The sequence below is a fragment of the Ranitomeya variabilis genome, chromosome 2, assembly GCF_051348905.1.
Source record: "Ranitomeya variabilis isolate aRanVar5 chromosome 2, aRanVar5.hap1, whole genome shotgun sequence".
In the NCBI taxonomy this organism is placed as follows: Eukaryota; Metazoa; Chordata; class Amphibia; order Anura; family Dendrobatidae; genus Ranitomeya; species Ranitomeya variabilis.
In genome coordinates, this window is record NC_135233.1 from 876,503,707 (window position 1) to 876,528,702 (window position 24,996).

At 46.4% G+C, this 24,996-nt stretch overlaps 1 protein-coding gene across 1 annotated transcript in view; it reads right to left on the reverse strand.

The window, feature by feature from the left end:
- The window catches only part of LOC143808072 (putative cation-transporting ATPase 13A4), a 506,094-nt gene that overhangs the window by 288,736 nt on the left and 192,362 nt on the right, over positions 1-24,996 (reverse strand). The window contains exon 9 of the mRNA XM_077290329.1: positions 10,559-10,690. Within this exon, the coding sequence (XP_077146444.1) occupies positions 10,559-10,690 (132 nt within the window). The remainder of the gene's footprint in view (positions 1-10,558; positions 10,691-24,996) is intronic.

The following is a 24,996-nucleotide window of genomic DNA, read 5'->3' on the forward strand; positions in this document are numbered from 1 at the left end:
TCCAGCCTAGCCCTAAACGAGGGCAGCTGGAGAAGGAATCTCAGAACCAGCAGCTCCACTCACAGCCACCAGAGGGAGTCCACGGACAGAACTCACCGAAGTACCATTCATGACCACAGGAGGGAGTTCGAGAACGGAATTCACAACAGTACCCCCCCCTTGAGGAGGGGTCACCGAACCCTCACCAGAGCCCCCAGGCCGATCAGGACGAGCCAAATGAAAGGCACGAACTAAATCGGCAGCATGGACATCAGAGGCAACAACCCAGGAATTATCCTCCTGACCATAGCCCTTCCATTTGACCAAGTACTGAAGTTTTCGTCTCGAAATACGAGAATCCAAAATCTTCTCCACCACATACTCCAACTCCCCCTCGACCAACACTGGAGCAGGAGTATCAACGGAGGGAACCATAGGTGCCACATATCTCTGCAGCAACGACCTATGGAACACATTATGGATGGCAAAAGAAGCAGGAAGGGCCAAACGAAATGATACAGGATTAAGAATTTCAGAAATCTTATAAGGACCAATGAAATGAGGCTTAAACTTAGGAGAAGAAACCTTCATAGGAACATAACGAGATGATAACCAAACCAAATCCCCAACACGAAGTCGGGGACCAACACGGCGATGGCGGTTAGCGAAACGTTGAGCCTTCTCTTGGGACAAGGTCAAATTGTCCACCACATGAGTCCAAATTTGTTGCAACCTGTCCACCACAGAATCCACACCAGGACAGTCCGAAGGCTCAACCTGCCCTGAAGAAAAACGAGGATGAAAACCAGAATTACAAAAAAAAGGCAAAACCAAAGTAGCCGAACTGGCCCGATTATTAAGGGCGAACTCAGCCAATGGCAAGAAGGTCACCCAATCATCCTGATCCGCAGAAACAAAGCATCTCAGATAAGTTTTCAAAGTCTGATTGGTTCATTCGGTTTGGCCATTTGTCTGAGGATGGAAAGCCGAAGAAAAAGACAAATCAATGCCCATCTTAGCACAAAAGGACCGCCAAAACCTTGAAACAAACTGGGAACCTCTGTCAGACACGATGTTCTCCGGAATGCCATGCAAACGAACCACATGTTGGAAAAATAATGGAACCAAATCAGAGGAAGAAGGCAATTTAGGCAAGGGTACCAAATTAACCATTTTAGAGAAGCGATCGCAAACCACCCAGATGACCGACATCCTTTGAGAAACAGGAAGATCTGAAATAAAATCCATGGAAACATGCGTCCAAGGCCTTTTCGGGACCAGCAAGGGCAAAAGTAACCCACTGGCATGAGAACAGCAGGGCTTAGCCCGAGCACAAGTCCCACAAGACTGCACAAAAGAACGCACATCCCGCGACAAGGAAGGCCACCAAAAGGACCTAGCCACCAAATCTCTGGTACCAAAAATCCCAGGATGACCAGCCAACACCGAACAATGAACCTCAGAGATAACTCTATTAGTCCATCTATCAGGGACAAACAGTTTCTCCGCTGGACAACAGGTCTATCAGCCTGGAACTCCTGCAGCACCCGCCGCAAATCAGGGGAGATGGCAGACAGAACTACCCCCTCTCTGAGAATACCAGCCGGCTCAGGAACCCCAGGAGAATCAGGCACAAAACTCCTTGAAAGGGCATCAGCCTTCACATTCTTAGAACCCGGAAGGTACGAAACCACAAAATTGAAACGGGAGAAAAACAGCGACCAACGAGCCTGTCTAGGATTCAACCGCTTGGCAGACTCGAGATAAGTCAGATTCTTGTGATCTGTCAAGACCACCACGTGATGCTTGGCTCCTTCAAGCCAATGTCGCCACTCCTCGAATGCCCACTTCATAGCCAACAACTCCCGATTGCCAACATCATAATTACGCTCAGCAGGCGAAAACTTTCTCGAAAAGAAAGCGCATGGCTTCATTACAGAGCAATCAGAACTTCTCTGAGACAAAACAGCCCCTGCTCCAATTTCAGAAGCATCAACCTCGACCTGAAAAGGGAGCGAAACATCTGGCTGACACAACACAGGAGCTGAAGAGAAACGACGTTTCAACTCCTGAAAAGCCTCAACGGCCGCAGAGGACCAATTCACCACATCAGCACCCTTCTTGGTCAAATCAGTCAACGGTTTAACTACACTAGAAAAATTAGCGATAAAGCGACGGTAAAAATTGGCAAAGCCCAGAAACTTCTGAAGGCTCTTCACAGATGTAGGCCGAGTCCAATCATAAATAGCTTGGACTTTAACAGGATCCATCTCGATAGTAGAAGGGGAAAAAATGAAGCCCAAAAAGGAAACCTTCTGAACTCCAAAGAGACACTTAGATCCCTTCACAAACAAGGAATTAGCACAAAGGACCTGGAACACCATTCTGACCTGCTTCACATGGGACTCCCAATCATCCGAAAAGACCAAAATATCATCCAAATATACGATCATGAATCTATCCAGATACTTTCGGAAGATGTCATGCATAAAGGACTGAAACACAGAGGGAGCATTAGAAAGGCCGAATGGCATCACCAGGTACTCAAAATGGCCCTCGGGCGTATTAAATGCTGTTTTCCATTCATCGCCCTGTTTAATACGCACGAGATTATACGCCCCTCGAAGGTCTATCTTGGTGAACCAACTAGCCCCCTTAATCCGAGCAAATAAATCAGACAGTAGAGGCAAAGGGTACTGAAATTTGACCGTGATTTTATTAAGAAGGTGATAATCTATACAAGGTCTCAGAGAACCATCCTTCTTGGCCACAAAAAAGAACCCTGCTCCCAATGGTGACGACGACGGGCGAATATGCCCTTTCTCCAAGGACTCCTTTATATAACTCCGCATAGCGGCGTGTTCTGGCACAGACAAATTGAAAGGTCGTCCCTTAGGGAACTTGCTACCAGGAATCAAATTAATAGCACAATCACAATCCCTATGAGGAGGTAAGGCACTGGATTTGGGCTCATCAAATACATCCCGGTAATCTGACAAAAACTCAGGGACTTCAGAAGGAGTGGAGGAAGAAATTGACAATAATGAAACATCCCCATGTACCCCTTGACAACCCCAACTGGACACCGACATTGATTTCCAATCCAATACTGGATTATGGACCTGCAGCCATGGCAAACCCAACACGACCACATCATGCAGATTATGCAACACCAAAAAGCGAATATCCTCCTGATGCACAGGAGCCATGCACATGGTCAACTGGGTCCAGTACTGAGGCTTATTCTTGGCCAAAGGCGTAGCATCAATTCCCCTCAAAGGAATGGGATGCTGCAAGGGCTCCAAGAAAAAACCACAGCGCCTGGCAAACTCGGTAAGTCCATCAAATTCAGGGCAGCGCCTGAATCCACAAATGCCATAACAGAATAGGATGACAAAGAACAAATCAGAGTAACGGACAGAAGAAATTTAGGCTGTACAGTACCAATGGTGACGGACCTAGCGAACCGCTTAGTGCGCTTAGGACAATCAGAGATAGCATGAGTGGAGTCACCACAGTAAAAACCCAGCCCATTCTGACGTCTATGTTCTTGCCGTTCAGCTCTGGTCAAAGTCCTATCACATTGCATAGGCTCAGGCCTCTGCTCAGAGGATACCGCCAAATGGTGTACAGTTTTGCGCTCACGTAAGCGCCGATCGATCTGTATGGCCAAGGACATTGATTCATTCAGACCAGCAGGCGTGGGGAACCCCACCCTAACATCCTTAAGGGCTTCAGAAAGACCCTTTCTGAAAATTGCTGCCAGGGCACACTCATTCCACTGAGTAAGCACAGACCACTTTCTGAACTTCTGGCAATATACCTCCGCTTCATCCTGACCCTGACACAAAGCCAGCAAAATTTTCTCTGCCTGATCCACAGAATTCGGTTCATCATAAAGCAAACCCAGCGCCAGAAAAAACGCATCTACATTATGCAATGCAGGATCTCCTGGCGCCAGGGCGAATGCCCAGTCTTGAGGGTCGCCACGCAACAAAGAAATAATGATTCTTACTTGCTGAATAGGGTCACCAGAAGAGCAGGGTTTCAGAGCAAGAAACAGTTTACAATTGTTTTTGAAATTCTGAAATTTAGATCTATCCCCAGAAAACAAATCAGGAATTGGAATTCTAGGCTCCAACATAGGATTCTGAACTACATAATCTTGAATGTTTTGTACCCTTGCAGCGAGTTGATCTACACTAGAGGACAGACCTTGAATGTCCATATCCACACCTGAGTTCTGAACCACCCAGAGTTTAAGGGGAAAAGAAAGGCAAAACACACTGCAGAGAAAAAAAAATGGTCTCAGAACTTCTCTTTTCCCTCTATTGAGATGCATTAACACTTTGTGGGCCAGCTGTACAGTTATGGACCTGGTGGTTAGGTGCACCAGGAATGACCTGATAGTTAAACACGGAATTGGGACGAGCTCTGGGGAAATGGGAACTCTGCTGACCGCAAACCCTACTCCTATCAACACAACTAGAAATAGCCGTGGAGCGTGCCTGACTCTGCCTAGACGCCTCTTCACAGCCTAAGAGCTAACTACCCCTAAAGAAAGGAAAGAAAGCCTCACTTGCCTCAGAGAAATTTCCCCAAAGGTAAAAGCAGCCCCCCACAAGTATTGACTGTGAGTTAAGAGGAAATCACAAACACAGGATGAAATAGGTTTTAGCAAAGAGAGGCCAGTCTAACTAAACAGATTGAGGATAGAAAAGGGATCTTTGCGGTCAACACAAAAAGCTACAAAAACCACGCAGAGTGTGCAAAAAATACCCCCGCACCGACTCACGGTGCGGTGGTGCCACTCTGCACCCCCAGAGCTTCCAGCTAGCCAGGCAGTTTCATGAGAGCAAGCTGGACTAGAACTTAGCAAGAAAAACCATATGTAACAAATGAACAAGCAGGAACTTAGCTTGTGCTGGAGTAGGCAGGTCCTCTGAAAGATCCAGGAGAGATCTGAACCAGTACTAGAACATTGACAGCTGGCATGGAGTAACGATCTGAGTGGAGTTAAATAGAGAATCCAGCCTAGCCCTAAACGAGGGCAGCTGGAGAAGGAATCTCAGAACCAGCAGCTCCACTCACAGCCACCAGAGGGAGTCCACGGACAGAACTCACCGAAGTACCATTCATGACCACAGGAGGGAGTTCGAGAACGGAATTCACAACAGGTCAAGCATCGAAAAAAATCTGAAGAAAACACAAAAAGAGACTCTCACCTCAGTTTGTGATCAGAGGATGAGAGTGAGCAGGGTCGTTGCTTTAAGCGCAGACTCACGGTTTTGGGTGTGGGCAGGGGGAGGCTGCAAATGAGTCGGGGCTTGACTGATGATAAAGAGCCTCAGAAAGCGTTATTAGACTTTGGCAGGACCTGGAAAGCTGCAAGGGTGTCCTAGAGAATGTTCCTGCTAAATACAGCGTTTGCCCCCTTCCTGGTTAGACCAAATTTGTACTGTAGTCCCCAAGCTGATCTTGAGAACATATCTCTTGTAATGTAGTAACCAATATATCTCTATGCATATAATTGCCTGTTGCTTGTAAATGATACTGTGACTATTATTCTTGTGAATTTACCTGTGATAATAATCTTTCCCGCATTTATCCCTGTTAAGTGAATAAAGTAGAAGTAGATTGTTGATCCCACCAGTTGTCTCCGCTGTTGCATTAAGATCACCTGCATTACATTTGGCATAGTCGTCAGGATGCAACAATCTAGTGCAGAGATGGCAGATCAGTCTGAGTCCGAACCCACCGAGGGAGGCATTACCCCTTGGATCTATGCTTAGCAATATACCAAAATGTATGGGTGACAATGTAATGATGTGGGACTGGGTTGAGCGTTTGAGAAGTATGTTACGTATGTACCGCATGACACCTGCCTTACAGACAGAGTTAGCCTTGTTGACTTTGGATGGAGAAGCCCAACAGATGATCATGTTCAGGCAACCACAAAACCATAATACAGTAGATAAAGTGATCAAGATTTCAGAGGACATGCACGGTGACACAACTGATTTAGGTGATTTATACACTCACCTCTTTCGTCGGGTTCAGAGAGAGGGATAGACAGTTACTCAATATGTGACCTCTCAGCAGGAGGTAATGTCCCACATCACCAAGAAAACCGGTGGTAAATATAGAGGAGCAGGTGCCTTGGATGAAGTATTGAGAGATCAGTTGGTTGCAGGCCTGAGCCCTGAAAGAACGCCTGAGCTATAATCACAACATGAGCTTCATCGAGATTGGAGCAGAAGCCAAGAAGTAACCATCTTGGGGGCCCTCCATGCTGAACTAGAATGAGCCCATGAATTATGGCAGGAAATTAGAACAAAATTATGGAGCAAAAAGAAGCTCTTGCTGCTACCCTGGAATTTAATCCCATACCCTGGGGTGACTTGCGACAGGAGATGACAAAAATTAGAGGAGAGATATGGAGCATAAGAAAAACCCAAGCAGCAACTCCAGAATCTAATCTTATATCCTGGAATGAAGAAGGATTACATAGGAGGTATGCCTCTCCTGGAGGACAGCAATGGAGACCGAGGCACCCACCATACAGGCTCAGAATTTAAAAAAAATGGGACACATGTCCCAGAAAAATGGGACACATGTCAAGGAGTTGCCCCATACGAGGCAGCTAACGATGAAGACTCGCCTATTCTTTCAACAGTCATGTCCACCGGAGAGAATGCTGTGCCTGGAGGAGTCGGTCCTTGGAGAGGAATGCCCCCCCCCGTAGGACAGAGTGGAGAGAGAAGGTCCACCCATTGCAGAGTGACCACAGAAGACAGACTGAGACCTGTAAGACCTGTAAGAAATGGATTGGTGAGCAGAGGGGAGCCTCACCCACAGCAAGGCAGAGTCATGGTGCAGGATGCCGAGAAGTGAGGGAGATGGCATCATTTGCCTGTAGCAAGATTTCTGCATTACCCAGTAACATGGAAGTGAATGGGGTGGAACCAGTGTGCACCATGAAAGTTAAAGTTGGCGGCGGCCCCAGCAAAGAGGCGGAGGTAGGACTCACAAATAATTTGCAGTCAAGTGTTAAGGACAGCACGCTAACGCAGCTGAAGGAGGTATCGAGTACATGGGTGTCACTCCATGTTCTGGATGGCTGTGAGGCTGGAGAAACCCTGATGATGAGATGCAGTCAGACAACTTAGTGGAGGGGGCCAGTGAATGCCAAGGAGAGCCAGACGTCAAAATTCTGCATGAGGTACCTGAAGTTCTGAGTACTCCTGACAAGAAAATTCAAGAGGGGCCTCGAAATAATCAGTGTGTCCACGCTGGCATCCTGCCCATGGGATATGCACAGAATGATTTTCTCTGGCAACTCATAGTGCAAGAAAGGCAGGGAATGGGGGGTGAAAACTGTGGGCATCTGGCCCACCTCTGGGGAACATTAAGGGGCACAAAGACTCTTCTCGCCCGAGGACTGGTGAGTTTAAAGAAGAGAGGAATGTAAAGAGATGGATGAGAGAGATTGAGTAACTGTAAGCGAAAACCGCCATCTGCTGGACTAAACTGAAAGTGAAAGTAAAAAAGAAAGAATTGTGTTAGCAGGAAGAAATTCTGCTGGGAGATTTGCAGGGGGAATTAATTATCCTGCTAAACCTGTTAAGGTAACACACAGGAAGGACTTCCTGAATATAAAAGGTCTGACCAGGCTGAGAAGGGGAGTTGGCGCCCGAATCTGCACCAGGGCAGGTTGTATGCCTTGCAGCCACCATTGGCACAGAAGAGTATGAAAGTGGTCAGATGCCGGAGAAGGCCTAAGTTGTGAGGCAGATCCATGCCCTGCTCAAGTGGAGGGCCATGATAAGAGCCAAGCCAGGCCCAAGAGATGCTGCGGCCAAGTTACTGGACATGTTTGGAGAATGAGACAGGCAGGAAAATGTGAGTCAGAGAGCAAGATTCGGATGACTCCAGTAGAGGTGTGGACTCCAGACTACGCTGGTCAAGTATTGAAGACCAGAGCAATGCTGGTCAAGACCTGGAACCCAGATGACCCTAGTTAAGAGTCGAAGACCAGTCTCCTACTTTACCAGATCAAGGAGACGCATGTCGGCATTACACTGGCTGCCCATTCATTACAGGATACAATTCAAAGTACTTGTTCTCACCCACAAAGCTCTCCACAGTGCGGCACCCCCTTACATCTCCTCCCTCATTTCTGTCTATCGGCCTAGCCGACCGCTGCGCTCTGCAAACGACTTTTGACTAACCTCTGCACTAATCCGTACCTCCCACTCCCGACTCCAAGACTTCTCCCGTGCTGCGCCAATCCTCTGGAATGCTCTACCCCAAGATATTAGGACCATCCACAACTTGCATAGCTTTAGGCGCTCACTCAAAACTCATTTGTTCAGAGCGGCCTATCACGTTCCCTAATCAGTCATTTTATGTTTGTGTGTGTGTGTAGCCCATTCACTATCTCATCTACCCCCACCCCCTGAAGATGGCTGGACCATCATTGTAAATACACACCTGTACTTTGTATCTCCCCACCTCATTGTAGATTGTAAGCTCTCACGAGCAGGGTTGTCTTATTTTGCTTTATTGCTGTATTGTTAACATTGTTACCTATGACTGTTGTGTTTGAAACTGTTAAACTGTAAAGCGCTGCGGAATATGTTGGCGCTATATAAATAAAGATTATTATTATTATTATTATTATGTCGGCGGTCAAGCACCCAAGATTCCCAAAGAATACACGACCAGAGACTCTCTTCTCAGCTAGTGATTGGAGGATGCAAGTGAGCAGGGCTGTTGCTTTCAGCACAGACTCACTGTATTAGGTGTGTGCAGGGGAAGGCTGCAAATGGGATGGGGCCTGGCTAATGATATACAGCCCCAGAAAGTGCTATTAGACTTTGTCAGGGCCTGGAAAGCTGCAAGGGTGCCCTAGAGACTGTTCCTGCTAAATACAGCGTTTGCCCCCTTCCTGGTTGGACCAAGGTTGAACTGAAGACCCCGAGCTGATCTCGAGGACATATCTCTCGTAATGTACTAACCTATATATTGCCTGTTGCTTGTAAATAATACTGTGAATATTGTTCTTGTGCATTTATCTGTGATAATGATTTTTCCCGCATTTAACCCTGTTAATTGAATAAAGTAGAAGTAGATTGTTGATTCCACCTGTTAGCCCTGCTATGCGTAGCAAAATTTACGACCTCCTATGAATGCCAGCCACAAGCCAGCATTCACAGGAGATTCATAATGACAGGCACGGGGGTCTTCGGCAGAATAATGGCTATCATGGCAGGCTTTGTGACGCTCTTCCAGCTGATGCGTGTTAAATCCCACTGTCAGTAATTGACTGCGAGATTTAACTGCTTAACAGGCACAAGTGAAGCCATTCAGCATCATTAGATTAGCCATCTAGTGCGCGGATAGATGCGGGACTAGCATTGAAGCCCGCATCAAAGTCAGGAATAATACTTTTTTGACATGAATATCTCTCAAAGGTCATAAAGGGGTTAATTGCAGTATTTAGAAACACCCTCACTTCCACTCTGAAGGACATTCATGTATTTTGCCATTTATTTAGCTATTACATTAAAACAAACTCTTCACCATAGTTTAGATCATAGAACAGACCTCCATACACTCATCACTGCTACATAATACCCAGTGGCTATTAAATGGTCTAATAAATTCTTGGCTAAAAAAGTTATTAAGAAAAAGCTTTGAAGGTGGTGCAATATTTTGTGTCAATTCACCAAATTTTCTCCAACTAGAGATGAGTGGATTAGCCAAATTCGAGTTCGCCTGTTCACAATGATGTTCGATTCTCAGAGAAGTTATACTCTGGGAATTTAATATCTCTTATTATGTACTGATTTATGCTCTACATTTTGCTTATGCTTCCTTACACTCACTTCAACGCTCACTTTTACAGACCCCTGTCTCCTCATCATCACCCATCCGATCCTCTCCTCATCTTCATATTATCTCTGCTCTCGCAGTATCTCGCATGCTGTACTGGGACTTCTGGCTTTGATAGGGTCCAGGAAGGTTCTGCGCATGCATGCTCATGACAGAGTGACCTTTTGCATAGAACTCTCCTGAGCCCTGATCAAAGCCAGAAGTCTCTTACCAGTATGAGAGGGCCCAGGGAATTCAGCACAAAATTAGATGATCTGGAGATATGACAGGGGCCAGACTGGTGACATGGAGAGCCCGGAGATGTGAGTAAAATGATTTTTTTATATTTTTATACCCTTTAATGGTTGAGAAATGGTCTTTTACAGTCCAATTTGCTGAATCGGCATGGAAGCAATTCATAAAAAACTGCATTCTGGCAATTGCTAATTTTTGTACAATTCAAGTAGAATTCAAATCCACTCAAATTTATCTGCTCATCTCTATCTCCAACCTCAACAGTAACTCATTGCTGGAGAGTTTGTTGTGCTTGTTGCTATCTGATACCTGATACATAACATGCACAATAGTTAATGCTAGGGCTGAGCCATAAGTTTATGCTTTGTTTTTTACTTCCATTGTACTTTGTTTTATATGTAGAGTATACAGCAAACAAGAAGGCATCTGTCCATGCAGACATTTTTACCTGTTAGCATTCCTTCATTAACAACGCAGCTTCCTGTAATTAATATGGAGTCACAGGGCAAATAGAATTTCCTTCCAGTTAAAACAATAACATCTCCAGGTACCAAATCCTGAGATTCTACTTCTTGTATATCTGAAGAAAAATTTAATTACCATCATTACTTCCACTGCAGAAATTGTGCAATTTATGCAAAATAATGTTTAAATCATACACTTTAGGATACAATATTAAAGCATATTGTTGAGTTACAAATAACAAAGAAATTTTCTGGTTTTATATTAATAAAGCTTAATCACTGTTAAAAGTGTTATCACTTTTTTACACCATAGACATTCTCTAGTAAACAATATCAAAATGAACCATAATGTCTGCAGTGCCAGCATCGCCTCACCACCGCTGCCTTGGTCTTTGCTGACAGCTACAGACTTGTGACACCATGTCTACAGCATGTCACAATGTTGTTTGAAGATTTATATACTATAAAATTGTTCTGTAAAAAAAAAAATGCTGGACTATAATGGTAAGGCAAATATACCATGTTTGTTACACATGCACTTTGTTTATTCATCTATCATTATTTATATACCGCATTTTTCGGATTATAAGACGCACTTTTGTTCCCCCAAATTTTTGGGGAAAGTGGGGGGTGCGTCTTATAATCCGAATCTGTGTGATGTGCTGTAGAGGAGGGGTAGCAGCTCTGGAGTGGTGTCAGGGGGCTGGCTGTGGGCTGCCTGTGGGCTGCAGAGACAGCAGGAGGTCCTGTGCTCCCACTCATTAGCCTCATGTAATATTCACTGCACCCGCTGTCCATCACCTTGGTGCTGAAGCTGCACAAGTTGATTCACAGGGGAGCAGCAAATATTACCTGTGCCTGCATCTCCCCCTCCCATCATGGATATGGCCCCCCGGTCACTCATATGCCCCCTGTGCCGCTGGCAGACACATGCCCCCTTGTGCTGCTGGCAGGCTCATGCACCCCCCTGTGTTGCTGGCAGGCACATGCCCCCCTCTGCTGCTGGCAGGCACATGCCCCCCTGTGCTGCTGGCAGGAACATGCACCCCCCTGTGCTGCTGGCAGGCACATCCCCCCTGTGCTGCTGGCAGGCACATGCCCCCCTCTGCTGCTGGCAGGCACATGCACCCCCCTGTGCTGCTGGCAGGCTCATGCACCCCCTGTGCTGCTGGCAGGCACATGCCCCCCCTGTGCTGCTGGCAGGCACATGCCCCCACCCTGTGCTCCAATTTCACCCGACCTACAGGAACAGGGGGAGTGGTACTTCAGCCCTGGGGTGTGGCTTCGCCCCCCATAGCTATGATCACTCTGATTGGCTGTTGAAAGTGAAACAGCCAATCAGAGCAATTTGGAATATTTCACCAATGAAAATTGGTGAAATATTACAATCCAGCCATGGCCGATGCTGCAATATCATCGGCCACGGCTGGAGACACCGATCTGACCCTGCCACCGACTGACAGCGGCGATCTGCTGCTGCTGTCAGTCTTTCCTCAACCTGTCTGGCGCCCCCCCCACTGTCTGATCCCACCCCCCCATACTTCCTGAGTCCCGGAGTCCCTCCCGGTGTCCGTCCGGCTTGTAGCATGGGCACCACCATCTTCCAAAATGGCAGATTCATTCATTCATTTTGATCACTATGATAAAACCTATCACAGTGATCAAAATAAAAAAAATAGTAAATATCCCCCCTATCACCCCTGTTGTGAAATTGGATTCTGGGCTCCCCCGGTGGCCACTTGTGGAATTGTACTTGTGTGCATCATCCCCTCTGTTCACCTGCTCCTATCAGGATGTGGGAGTCGCTATATAACCTTGCTCCTCTGTCAGTTTCATGCCGGTCATCAATGTAATCAGAAGCCTTTCTGTGCATGTTCCTGCTACTAGACAACTCCCAGCTAAGTTGGACTTTTGTCCTTGTGTGTTTTTGCATTTTGTTCCTGTTCACAGCTGCTGTTTCGTTACTGTGTCTGGAAAGCTCTTGTGAGCGGAAATTGCCACTCTGGTGTTATGAGTTAATGCTAGAGTCTTAAAGTAATTTCTGGATGGTGTTTTGATAGGGTTTTCTGCTGACCATGAAAGTGCCCTTTCTGTCTTCTTTCTATCTAGTAAGCGGACCTCGATTTTTGCTAAACCTATTTTCATACTACGTTTGTCATTTCATCTAAAATCACCGCCAATATATGTGGGGGCCTCTGTCTGCCTTTTGGGAAAATTTCTCTAGAGGTGAGCCAGGACTGTCTTTTCCTCTGCTAGGATTAGGTAGTTCTCCGGCTGGCGCTGGGCATCTAGGGATAAAAAAACGTAGGCATGCTACCCGGCCACTTCTAGTTGTGCGGCAGGTTTAGTTCATGGTCAGTATAGTTTCCATCTTCCAAGAGCTAGTTCTCATATATGCTGGGCTATGTTCTCTCGCCATTGAGAATCATGACAGTTTGACCGGCCCAAAAAAAAGGGTTAAATTACTGGCTGAGAAAGGAGAGAAAAAAGAAGTCTGCTACAATTTTTTTTTTTTTTTTTTTTTTCCTCTAGTTCTGAGTGTGCTCTTAATTGAATCACTTGCTAGTCTGCCTATACTGCAGCCTTCCTCTCTTTCTCTCCTTCTTATCCTTGAATGGCTCTGTGTTCACCTGTTTCAAATGGATCTTCAGAGTGTAGCTACAGGTTTGAATAATCTCGCCACAAAGGTACAAAATTTGCAAGATTTCGTTGTTCATGCACCTATGTCTGAGCCTAGAATTCCTTTGCCTGAATTCTTCTCGGGGAATAGATCTCACTTTCAAAATTTTAAAAATAATTGCAAATTGTTTTTGTCCCTGAAGTCTCGCTCTGCCGGAGACCCTGCACAGCAGGTCAGGATTGTAATTTCCTTGCTCCGGGGCGACCCTCAAGACTGGGCTTTTGCATTGGCACCAGGGGATCCTGCGTTGCTCAATGTGGATGCGTTTTTTCTGGCCTTGGGGTTGCTTTATGAGGAACCTCATTTAGAGCTTCAGGCAGAAAAGGCCTTGATGTCCTTGTCTCAGGGGCAAGATGAAGCTGAAATATACTGCCAAAAATTCCGCAAATGGTCTGTGCTTACTCAGTGGAATGAGTGCGCCCTGGCGGCGATTTTCAGAGAAGGTCTCTCTGATGCCATTAAGGATGTTATGGTGGGGTTCCCTGTGCCTGCGAGTCTGAATGAGTCCATGACGATGGCTATTCAGATCGATAGGCGTCTGCGGGAGCGCAAACCTGTGCACCATTTGGCGGTGTCTACTGAGAAAACGCCAGAAAATATGCAATGTGATAGAATTCTGTCCAGAAGCGAGCGGCAGAATTTTAGACGAAAAAATGGGTTGTGCTTCTATTGTGGTGATTCAACTCATGTTATATCAGCATGCTTTAAGCGTACTAAGAAGCCTGACAAGTCTGTTTCAATTAGCACTTTACAGTCTAAGTTTATTCTATCTGTGACCCTGATTTGTTCTTTGTCATCTATTACCGCGGACGCCTATGTCGACTCTGGCGCTGCTTTGAGTCTTATGGATTGGTCCTTTGCCAAACGCTGTGGGTATGATTTGGAGCCATTGGAGGCTCCGATACCTCTGAAAGGGATTGACTCCACCCCATTGGCTAGTAATAAACCACAATACTGGACACAAGTGACTATGCGTGTTAATCCGGATCACCAGGAGGTTATTCGCTTTCTGGTGCTGTATAATCTACATGATGTTTTGGTGCTGGGATTGCCATGGCTGCAATCTCATAACCCAGTCCTCGACTGGAGAGCTATGTCTGTGTTAAGCTGGGGATGTAAAGGAACTCATGGGGACGTACCTTTGGTTTCCATTTCATCATCTATTCCCTCTGAGATTCCTGAATTCTTGTCTGACTTTCGTGACGTTTTTGAAGAACCCAAGGTTGGTTCACTACCTCCGCACCGGGAGTGCGATTGTGCCATAGACTTGTGTTATGACCCCAATGGCGAGGGTCTCAGAGGAACGTGGAAGTCTGCAGAATACAAAAATCCAGCTCATAGGGCAGTGGTAGCTGGGTTGACCATATATCTACTCCTAACGCCAACACTAGAAGTAGCCGGGGATCATTCCTACGTTGATTCTAGATGACACGCTCCAGCCGGAGAATCTAGCTACCCCTAGTAGAGGAAAACAAAAGACCTTTCTTGCCTCCAGAGAAGGGGACCCCAAAGCTGGATAGAAGCCCCCCACAAATAATAACGGTGAGGTAAGAGGAAATGACAAACACAGAAATGAACCAGGTTTAGCACAGAGAGGCCCGCTAACTGATAGCAGAATAAAGAAAGGTAACTTATATGGTCAACAAAAACCCTATCAAAATCCACACTGGAAATTCAAGAACCCCCGAACCGTCTAACGGTCCGGGGGGAGAACACCAGCCCCCTAGAGCTTCCAGCAAAGGTCAGGATATATATTTGGAACAAGCTGGACAAAAATACAAAACCAAAACAAAATAGCAAAAAGCAAAAAGCGGACTTAGCTGATATAACTGGAACCAGGATCAGTAGACAAGAGCACAGCAGACTAGCTCTGATAACTACGTTGCCAGGCATTGAACTGAAGGTCCAGGGAGCTAAAATAGCAACACCCTTAACTAACGACCCAGGTGCGGATAAAAGGAATGACAGAAAAACCAGAGTAAAAAAACTAGTAACCACTAGAGGGAGCAAAAAGTAAATTCACAACAGACTTGATCCCGGGTAGTAAATTGTTGTGAATTTGGATTCTGGGCTCCCCCGGTGGCTACTGGTGGAATTGAACTGGTGTCTTCATCTTCTCTGTTTCACCTGTTCCCATCAAGATGTGGGAGTCGCTATATAACCTTGCTTCTCTGTTAGTTGCTTGCCGGTCAACAATGTTATCAGAAGCCTCTCTGTGCTTGTTCCTGCTCCTAGACAACTACTAGATAAGTTGGACTTTTGTCCATGTTTGTTTGTGCATTTTTGTTCCAGTTCACAGCTGTAGTTTTGTTACTGTGTCTGGAAAGCTCTTGTGAACAGTAATTGCCACTCTGGTGTTATGAGTTAATGTCAGAGTCTTAAAGTAATTTCTGGATGGTGTTTTGATAGGGTTTTCCGCTGACCATGAAAGTGTCCTTTCTGTCTTCTGCTATCTAGTAAGTGGACCTCAAATTTGCTAAACCTACTTTCATACTACGTTTGTTATTTCATCTTAATTCACCGCCAATACATGTGGGGGGCCTCTGTCTCCTTTCTGGGTATTTCTCTAGAGGTGAGCTAGGACTAATTTTCCCTCTGCTAGCATTATTTAGTCCTCCGGCTGGCGCTGGGCATCTAGGGATAAAACGTAGGAATGCTACCCGGCCACTGCTAGTTGTGCGGTAGGTTTAGTTCATGGTCAGCTCAGTTCCCATCTTCCAAGAGCTAGTTTCTATATATGCTGATGCTATGTTCTCTTGCCATTGAGATCATGACAGTTTGACCGGCCCTGCCAGTCTGTTTATGCTGCAGCCTTTTTTTTTTTCTCTCTCTCTCCTTCTAATCTTTGAATGGCTCTGTGTCCACCTGTTTGTAATGGATCTTCAGAGTGTAACTGCAGGTTTGAATGATCTCGCCACGAAGGTACAACATTGGCAAGATTTTGTTTGTCATGCACCCGTATCTGAGCCGAGAATTCCTTTGCCGGAATTATTCTCGGGGAATAGATCTGGGTTTCAGAATTTTCGAAATAATTGCAAATTATTTTTGTCCCTGAAATCTCGCTCTGCCGGAGACCCTGCACAGCAGGTCAGGATTGTGATTTCCTTGCTCCGGGGCGACCCTCAAGACTGGGCTTTTTTTTTTTTGACACCAGGGGATCCTGCGTTGCTCAATGTGGATGCGTTTTTTCTGGCCTTGGGGTTGCTTTATGACGAACCTCATTTGGAGCTTCAGGCAGAAAAAACTTTGATGTCCCTTTCTCAGGGGCAAGATGAAGCTGAAATTTACTGCCAAAGATTCCGTAAATGGTCTGTGCTTACTCAGTGGAATGAGTGCGCCCTGGCGGCGACTTTCAGAGAGGGTCTCTCTGATGCCATTAAGGATGTTATGGTGGGGTTCCCTGTGCCTGCGGGTCTGAATGAGTCCATGACAATGGCTATTCAGATCGATAGGCGTTTGCGGGAGCGCAAACCAGTGCACCATCTGGCGGTGTCCACTGAGAAGACGCCAGAGAGTATGCAGTGTGATAGAATTCTGTCCAGAAGCGAGCGGCAGAATTTTAGACGGAAAAACGGGTTGTGTTTCTATTGTGGTGATTCTACTCATGTTATATCAGCATGCTCTAAGCGCACTAAAAAGCTTGATAAATCTGTTTCCGTTTGCACTTTACAGTCTAAGTTTATTCTATCTGTGACCCTGATTTGCTCTTTGTCATCTATTACCACGGACGCCTATGTCGACTCTGGCGCCGCTTTGAGTCTTATGGATTGGTCCTTTGCCAAACGTTGTGGGTATGATTTAGAGCCTTTGGAGACTCCTATTCCTCTGAAGGGGATTGACTCCACCCCATTGGCTAATAATAAACCACAATACTGGACACAAGTAACTATGCGTATTAATCCAGATCACCAGGAGATTGTTCGCTTTCTGGTGCTGTATAATCTGCATGATGATTTGGTGCTAGGATTGCCATGGCTGCAATCTCACAACCCAGTCCTTGACTGGAGAGCTATGTCTGTGTTGAGCTGGGGATGTAAGGGGGTTCATGGGGATGTACCTTTGGTTTCCATTTCATCATCTATTCCCTCTGAAATTCCTGAGTTCCTGTCTGACTATCGTGACGTCTTTGAAGAACCCAAGCTTGGTTCGTTACCTCCGCACCGAGAGTGCGATTGTGCCATAGATTTAATCCCGGGTAGTAAATACCCAAAGGGTCGTTTATTTAATCTGTCTGTGCCTGAACATGCTGCTATGCGAGAATATATAAAGGAGTCCTTGGAAAAGGGACATATTCGTCCATCGTCATCTCCCTTAGGAGCCGGTTTTTTCTTTGTGTCAAAAAAAGACGGCTCTTTGAGACCATGTATTGATTATCGGCTTTTGAATAAAATCACTGTTAAATATCAATACCCATTGCCGTTGCTGACTGATTTGTTTGCTCGCATAAAGGGGGCCAAGTGGTTCTCTAAGATTGACCTTCGTGGGGCGTATAATTTGGTGCGAATCAGGCAGGGGGATGAGTGGAAAACCGCATTTAATACGCCCGAGGGCCACTTTGAGTATTTGGTGATGCCTTTTGGTCTTTCAAATGCTCCGTCAGTTTTCCAGTCCTTTATGCATGATATTTTTCGCGATTATTTGGATAAATTTATGATTGTGTATCTGGATGATATTCTGATTTTTTCGGATGACTGGGACTCTCATGTCCAGCAAGTCAGGAGGGTTTTTCAGGTTTTGCGGTCTAATTCTTTGTGTGTGAAGGGTTCTAAGTGTGTTTTTGGGGTACAGAGGATTTCCTTTTTGGGATATATTTTTTCTCCCTCTTCCATTGAAATGGATCCTGTCAAGGTTCAAGCTATTTGTGATTGGACGCAGCCCTCTTCTCTTAAGAGTCTTCAGAAATTTTTGGGCTTTGCTAACTTTTATCGTCGATTTATTGCTGGTTTTTCGGATATTGTTAAGCCATTGACCGATTTGACTAAGAAGGGTGCTGATGTTGCTGATTGGTCCCCTGATGCTGTGGAGGCCTTTCGGGAGCTTAAGCGCCGTTTTTCCTCTGCCCCTGTGTTGCGTCAGCCTGATGTTGCTCTTCCTTTTCAGGTTGAGGTCGACGCTTCTGAGATCGGAGCTGGGGCAGTGTTGTCGCAGAAAAGTTCCGACTGCTCCGTGATGAGGCCTTGTGCCTTCTTTTCCCGTAAATTTTCGCCCGCTGAGCGGAATTATGATGTTGGGAATCGGGAGCTTTTGGCCACGAAGTGGGCTTTTGAGGAGTGGCGCCATTGGCTTGAGGGGGCCAGACATCAGGTGGTGGTATTGACTGACCACAAAAATTTGATTTATCTTGAGACCGCCAGGCGCCTGAATCCTAGACAGGCGCGCTGGTCATTATTTTTCTCTCGGTTTAATTTTGTGGTGTCATACCTACCGGGTTCTAAGAATGTTAAGGCGGATGCCCTTTCTAGGAGTTTTGAACCTAACTCGCCTGGTAACTCTGAGCCCACAGGTATCCTTAAGGATGGAGTGATATTGTCAGCCGTTTCTCCAGACCTGCGGCGGGCCTTGCAGGAGTTTCAGGCGGATAGACCGGATCGTTGCCCACCTGATAAACTGTTTGTTCCTGATGATTGGACCAGTAGAGTCATCTCTGAGGTTCATTCTTCTGCGTTGGCAGGTCATCCTGGAATTTTTGGTACCAGGGATTTGGTGGCAAGGTCCTTCTGGTGGCCTTCCCTGTCACGAGATGTGCGAGGCTTTGTGCAGTCTTGTGACGTTTGTGCTCGGGCCAAGCCTTGTTGTTCTCGGGCTAGTGGATTATTGTTGCCCTTGCCTATTCCTAAGAGGCCTTGGACGCACATCTCGATGGATTTTATTTCAGATCTGCCTGTTTCTCAGAAGATGTCTGTCATCTGGGTGGTGTGTGACCGTTTCTCTAAGATGGTCCATTTGGTTCCCCTGCCCAAGTTGCCTTCTTCTTCCGAGTTGGTTCCTCTGTTTTTTCAAAATGTTGTTCGTTTGCATGGTATTCCTGAGAATATCGTTTCTGACAGAGGAACCCAATTTGTGTCTAGATTTTGGCGGGCATTCTGTGCTAGGATGGGCATAGATTTGTCTTTTTCGTCCGCTTTCCATCCTCAGACTAATGGCCAGACCGAACGGACTAATCAGACCCTGGAGACATATCTGAGGTGTTTTGTGTCTGCTGACCAGGATGATTGGGTTGCTTTTTTGCCATTGGCGGAGTTCGCTCTCAATAATCGGGCCAGCTCTGCCACTTTGGTGTCCCCGTTTTTCTGTAATTCGGGGTTTCATCCTCGATTTTCCTCTGGTCAGGTGGAATCTTCGGATTGTCCTGGAGTGGATGCTGTGGTGGAGAGATTGCATCAGATCTGGGGGCAGGTGGTGGACAATTTGAAGTTGTCCCAGGAGAAGACTCAGCTTTTTGCCAACCGCCACCGTCGTGTTGGTCCTCGGCTTTGTGTTGGGGATTTGGTGTGGTTGTCTTCTCGTTTTGTCCCTATGAGGGTCTCTTCTCCTAAGTTTAAGCCTCGGTTCATCGGCCCGTATAAGATATTGGAGATTCTTAACCCTGTTTCCTTCCGTTTGGACCTCCCTGCATCCTTTTCTATTCATAACGTTTTTCATCGGTCATTATTGCGCAGGTATGAGGTACCGGTTGTGCCTTCCGTTGAGCCTCCTGCTCCGGTGTTGGTTGAGGGTGAGTTGGAGTACGTTGTGGAGAAAATCTTAGACTCCCGTGTTTCCAGACGGAGACTCCAGTATCTGGTCAAGTGGAAGGGATACGGCCAGGAGGATAATTCTTGGGTGAATGCATCTGATGTTCATGCCTCTGATCTGGTTCGTGCCTTTCATAGGGCCCGTCCTGATCGCCCTGGTGGTTCTGGTGAGGGTTCGGTGCCCCCTCCTTGAGGGGGGGGTACTGTTGTGAATTTGGATTCTGGGCTCCCCCGGTGGCTACTGGTGGAATTGAACTGGTGTCTTCATCTTCTCTGTTTCACCTGTTCCCATCAAGATGTGGGAGTCGCTATCTAACCTTGCTTCTCTGTTAGTTGCTTGCCGGTCAACAATGTTATCAGAAGCCTCTCTGTGCTTGTTCCTGCTCCTAGACAACTACTAGATAAGTTGGACTTTTGTCCATGTTTGTTTGTGCATTTTTGTTCCAGTTCACAGCTGTAGTTTTGTTACTGTGTCTGGAAAGCTCTTGTGAACAGTAATTGCCACTCTGGTGTTATGAGTTAATGTCAGAGTCTTAAAGTAATTTCTGGATGGTGTTTTGATAGGGTTTTCCGCTGACCATGAAAGTGTCCTTTCTGTCTTCTGCTATCTAGTAAGTGGACCTCAAATTTGCTAAACCTACTTTCATACTACGTTTGTTATTTCATCTTAATTCACCGCCAATACATGTGGGGGGCCTCTGTCTCCTTTCTGGGTATTTCTCTAGAGGTGAGCTAGGACTAATTTTCCCTCTGCTAGCATTATTTAGTCCTCCGGCTGGCGCTGGGCATCTAGGGATAAAACGTAGGAATGCTACCCGGCCACTGCTAGTTGTGCGGTAGGTTTAGTTCATGGTCAGCTCAGTTCCCATCTTCCAAGAGCTAGTTTCTATATATGCTGATGCTATGTTCTCTTGCCATTGAGATCATGACAGTAAATACCCTAAGGGTCGTTTATTTAATCTGTCTGTGCCTGAACACGCGGCTATGCGAGAATATATAAAGGAGTCCTTGGAAAAGGGACATATTCGTCCTTCGTCATCTCCCTTAGGAGCCGGTTTTTTCTTTGTGTCTAAGAAAGACGGCTCTTTGAGGCCGTGTATTGATTATCGACTTTTGAATAAAATCACGGTTAAATATCAATATCCGTTACCACTGCTTACTGATTTGTTTGCTCGTATAAAGGGGGCCAAGTGGTTCTCTAAGATTGATCTCCGTGGGGCGTATAATTTGGTGCGAATCAAGCAGGGGGATGAGTGGAAAACCGCATTTAATACGCCCGAGGGCCATTTTGAGTATTTGGTGATGCCTTTTGGTCTTTCAAATGCCCCTTCAGTCTTCCAGTCCTTTATGCATGACATTTTCCGCGATTATTTGGACAAATTTATGATTGTGTATCTGGATGATATTCTGATTTTTTCGGATGACTGGGACTCTCATGTCCAGCAGGTCAGGAGGGTTTTTCAGGTTTTGCGGTCTAATTCCTTGTGTGTGAAGGGTTCTAAGTGTGTTTTTGGGGTTCAAAAGATTTCCTTCTTGGGATACATTTTTTCCCCCTCTTCCATCGAGATGGATCCTGTCAAGGTTCAGGCTATTGGTGATTGGACGCAACCCTCTTCTCTTAAGAGTCTTCAGAAATTTTTGGGCTTTGCTAACTTTTATCGTCGATTTATTGCTGGTTTTTCTGATGTTGTAAAACCATTGACTGATTTGACTAAGAAGGGTGCTGATGTTGCTGATTGGTCCCCTGATGCTGTGGAGGCCTTTCGGGAGCTCAAGCGCCGCTTTTCTTCCGCCCCAGTGTTGCGTCAGCCTGATGTTGCTCTTCCTTTTCAGGTTGAGGTCGACGCTTCTGAAATCGGAGCTGGGGCGGTGTTGTCGCAGAGAAGTTCCGACTGCTCCGTGATGAGACCTTGTGCTTTTTTTTCCCGCAAATTTTCGCCCGCCGAGCGGAATTATGATATTGGGAATCGGGAGCTTTTGGCCATGAAGTGGGCTTTTGAGGAGTGGCGTCACTGGCTTGAGGGGGCCAGACATCAGGTGGTGGTATTGACTGACCACAAAAATTTAATTTACCTTGAGTCTGCCAGGCGCCTGAATCCTAGACAGGCGCGCTGGTCGTTGTTTTTCTCTCGGTTTAATTTTGTGGTGTCTTACCTACCGGGTTCTAAGAATGTTAAGGCGGATGCCCTTTCTAGGAGTTTTGAGCTTGACTCCCCTGGTAATTCTGAGCCCACAGGTATCCTTAAAGATGGAGTGATATTGTCTGCCGTTTCTCCAGACCTGCGGCGGGCCTTGCAGGAGTTTCAGGCGGATAGACCTGATCGTTGCCCACCTGGTAGACTGTTTGTTCCTGATGATTGGACCAGTAGAGTCATCTCTGAGGTTCATTCTTCTGCGTTGGCAGGTCATCCTGGAATCTTTGGTACCAGGGATTTGGTGGCAAGGTCCTTCTGGTGGCCTTCCCTGTCACGAGATGTGCGAGGCTTTGTGCAGTCTTGTGACGTTTGTGCTCGGGCCAAGCCTTGTTGTTCTCGGGCTAGTGGATTGTTGTTACCCTTGCCTATCCCGAAGAGGCCTTGGACGCACATCTCGATGGATTTTATTTCGGATCTGCCTGTTTCTCAGAAGATGTCTGTCATCTGGGTGGTGTGTGACCGTTTCTCTAAGATGGTCCATCTGGTTCCCTTGCCTAAGTTGCCTTCTTCTTCCGAGTTGGTTCCTCTGTTTTTTCAAAATGTTGTTCGTTTGCATGGTATTCCGGAGAATATCGTTTCTGACAGAGGGACCCAATTCGTGTCTAGATTTTGGCGGGCATTCTGTGCTAGGATGGGCATAGATTTGTCTTTTTCGTCTGCTTTCCATCCTCAGACTAATGGCCAGACCGAGCGGACTAATCAGACCTTGGAGACATATTTGAGGTGTTTTGTGTCTGCGGATCAGGATGATTGGGTTGCTTTTTTGCCTTTGGCGGAGTTCGCCCTCAATAATCGGGCCAGCTCTGCCACCTTGGTGTCCCCGTTTTTCTGTAATTCGGGGTTTCATCCTCGATTTTCCTCCGGTCAAGTGGAATCTTCGGATTGTCCTGGAGTGGATGCTGTGGTGGAGAGGTTGCATCAGATTTGGGGGCAGGTGGTGGACAATTTGAAGTTGTCCCAGGAGAAGACTCAGCTTTTTGCCAACCGCCGTCGTCGTGTTGGTCCTCGGCTTTGTGTTGGGGACTTGGTGTGGTTGTCTTCTCGTTTTGTCCCTATGAGGGTTTCTTCTCCTAAGTTTAAGCCTCGGTTCATCGGCCCGTACAAGATATTGGAGATTCTTAACCCTGTGTCCTTCCGTTTGGACCTCCCTGCATCCTTTTCGATTCATAATGTTTTTCATCGGTCATTGTTGCGCAGGTATGAGGTACCGGCTGTGCCTTCCGTTGAGCCTCCTGCTCCGGTGTTGGTTGAGGGTGAGTTGGAGTACGTTGTGGAAAAGATCTTGGACTCTCGTGTTTCCAGACGGAAACTCCAGTATCTGGTCAAATGGAAGGGATACGGTCAGGAGGATAATTCTTGGGTCACTGCCTCTGATGTTCATGCCTCCGATCTTGTCCGTGCCTTTCATAGGGCTCATCCTGATCGCCCTGGTGGTTCTGGTGAGGGTTCGGTGCCCCCTCCTTGAGGGGGGGGTACTGTTGTGAAATTGGATTCTGGGCTCCCCCGGTGGCCACTTGTGGAATTGTACTTGTGTGCATCATCCCCTCTGTTCACCTGCTCCTATCAGGATGTGGGAGTCGCTATATAACCTTGCTCCTCTGTCAGTTTCATGCCGGTCATCAATGTAATCAGAAGCCTTTCTGTGCATGTTCCTGCTACTAGACAACTCCCAGCTAAGTTGGACTTTTGTCCTTGTGTGTTTTTGCATTTTGTTCCTGTTCACAGCTGCTGTTTCGTTACTGTGTCTGGAAAGCTCTTGTGAGCGGAAATTGCCACTCTGGTGTTATGAGTTAATGCTAGAGTCTTAAAGTAATTTCTGGATGGTGTTTTGATAGGGTTTTCTGCTGACCATGAAAGTGCCCTTTCTGTCTTCTTTCTATCTAGTAAGCGGACCTCGATTTTTGCTAAACCTATTTTCATACTACGTTTGTCATTTCATCTAAAATCACCGCCAATATATGTGGGGGCCTCTGTCTGCCTTTTGGGAAAATTTCTCTAGAGGTGAGCCAGGACTGTCTTTTCCTCTGCTAGGATTAGGTAGTTCTCCGGCTGGCGCTGGGCATCTAGGGATAAAAAAACGTAGGCATGCTACCCGGCCACTTCTAGTTGTGCGGCAGGTTTAGTTCATGGTCAGTATAGTTTCCATCTTCCAAGAGCTAGTTCTCATATATGCTGGGCTATGTTCTCTCGCCATTGAGAATCATGACACACCCCCATAGGTAGAGAGCAGCATAAAATAAAGAAAATATATTTAGTTTTAATTTTTCACTAGGGTTAGGGTTAGGGCTAGGGTTAGGCTTAGGGCTAGGGTTAGGGTTAGGGTTAGGGTTAGAACTAGGGTTAGGGTTGCAATTAGGCTTAGGGTTAGAATTAGGGTTGGAATTAGGGTATGTGCACACGGTGTGGATTTGGCTGCGGATCTGCTGCGGATTCGCAGCAGTTTTCCATGCATTGTACAGTACATGTAAACCTATGGAAAACCAAATCTGCTGTGCCCATGGTGAGGAAAATACCGCGCGGAAACGCTGAGTTGTATTTTTCACAGCATGTCAATTCTTTTGCGGATTCCACAGCGATTTACACCTGCTCATCAATAGGAATCCGCAGGTGTAAAACCGCAACGGTGCGGAAAAATCTGCACACAAATCCGCAACGTGGGCACATAGCCTTAGGGTTAGGGTTGGAATTAGAGTTAGGGTTGGAATTAGAGTTGGGGTTGGAATTAGGGTTAAGATTAGGGATAGGGGTGTGTTGGGGTTAGGGTTAGGCTTGTGGTTAGGGTTATGGTTAGGGTTGGGATTAGGGTTAGGGGT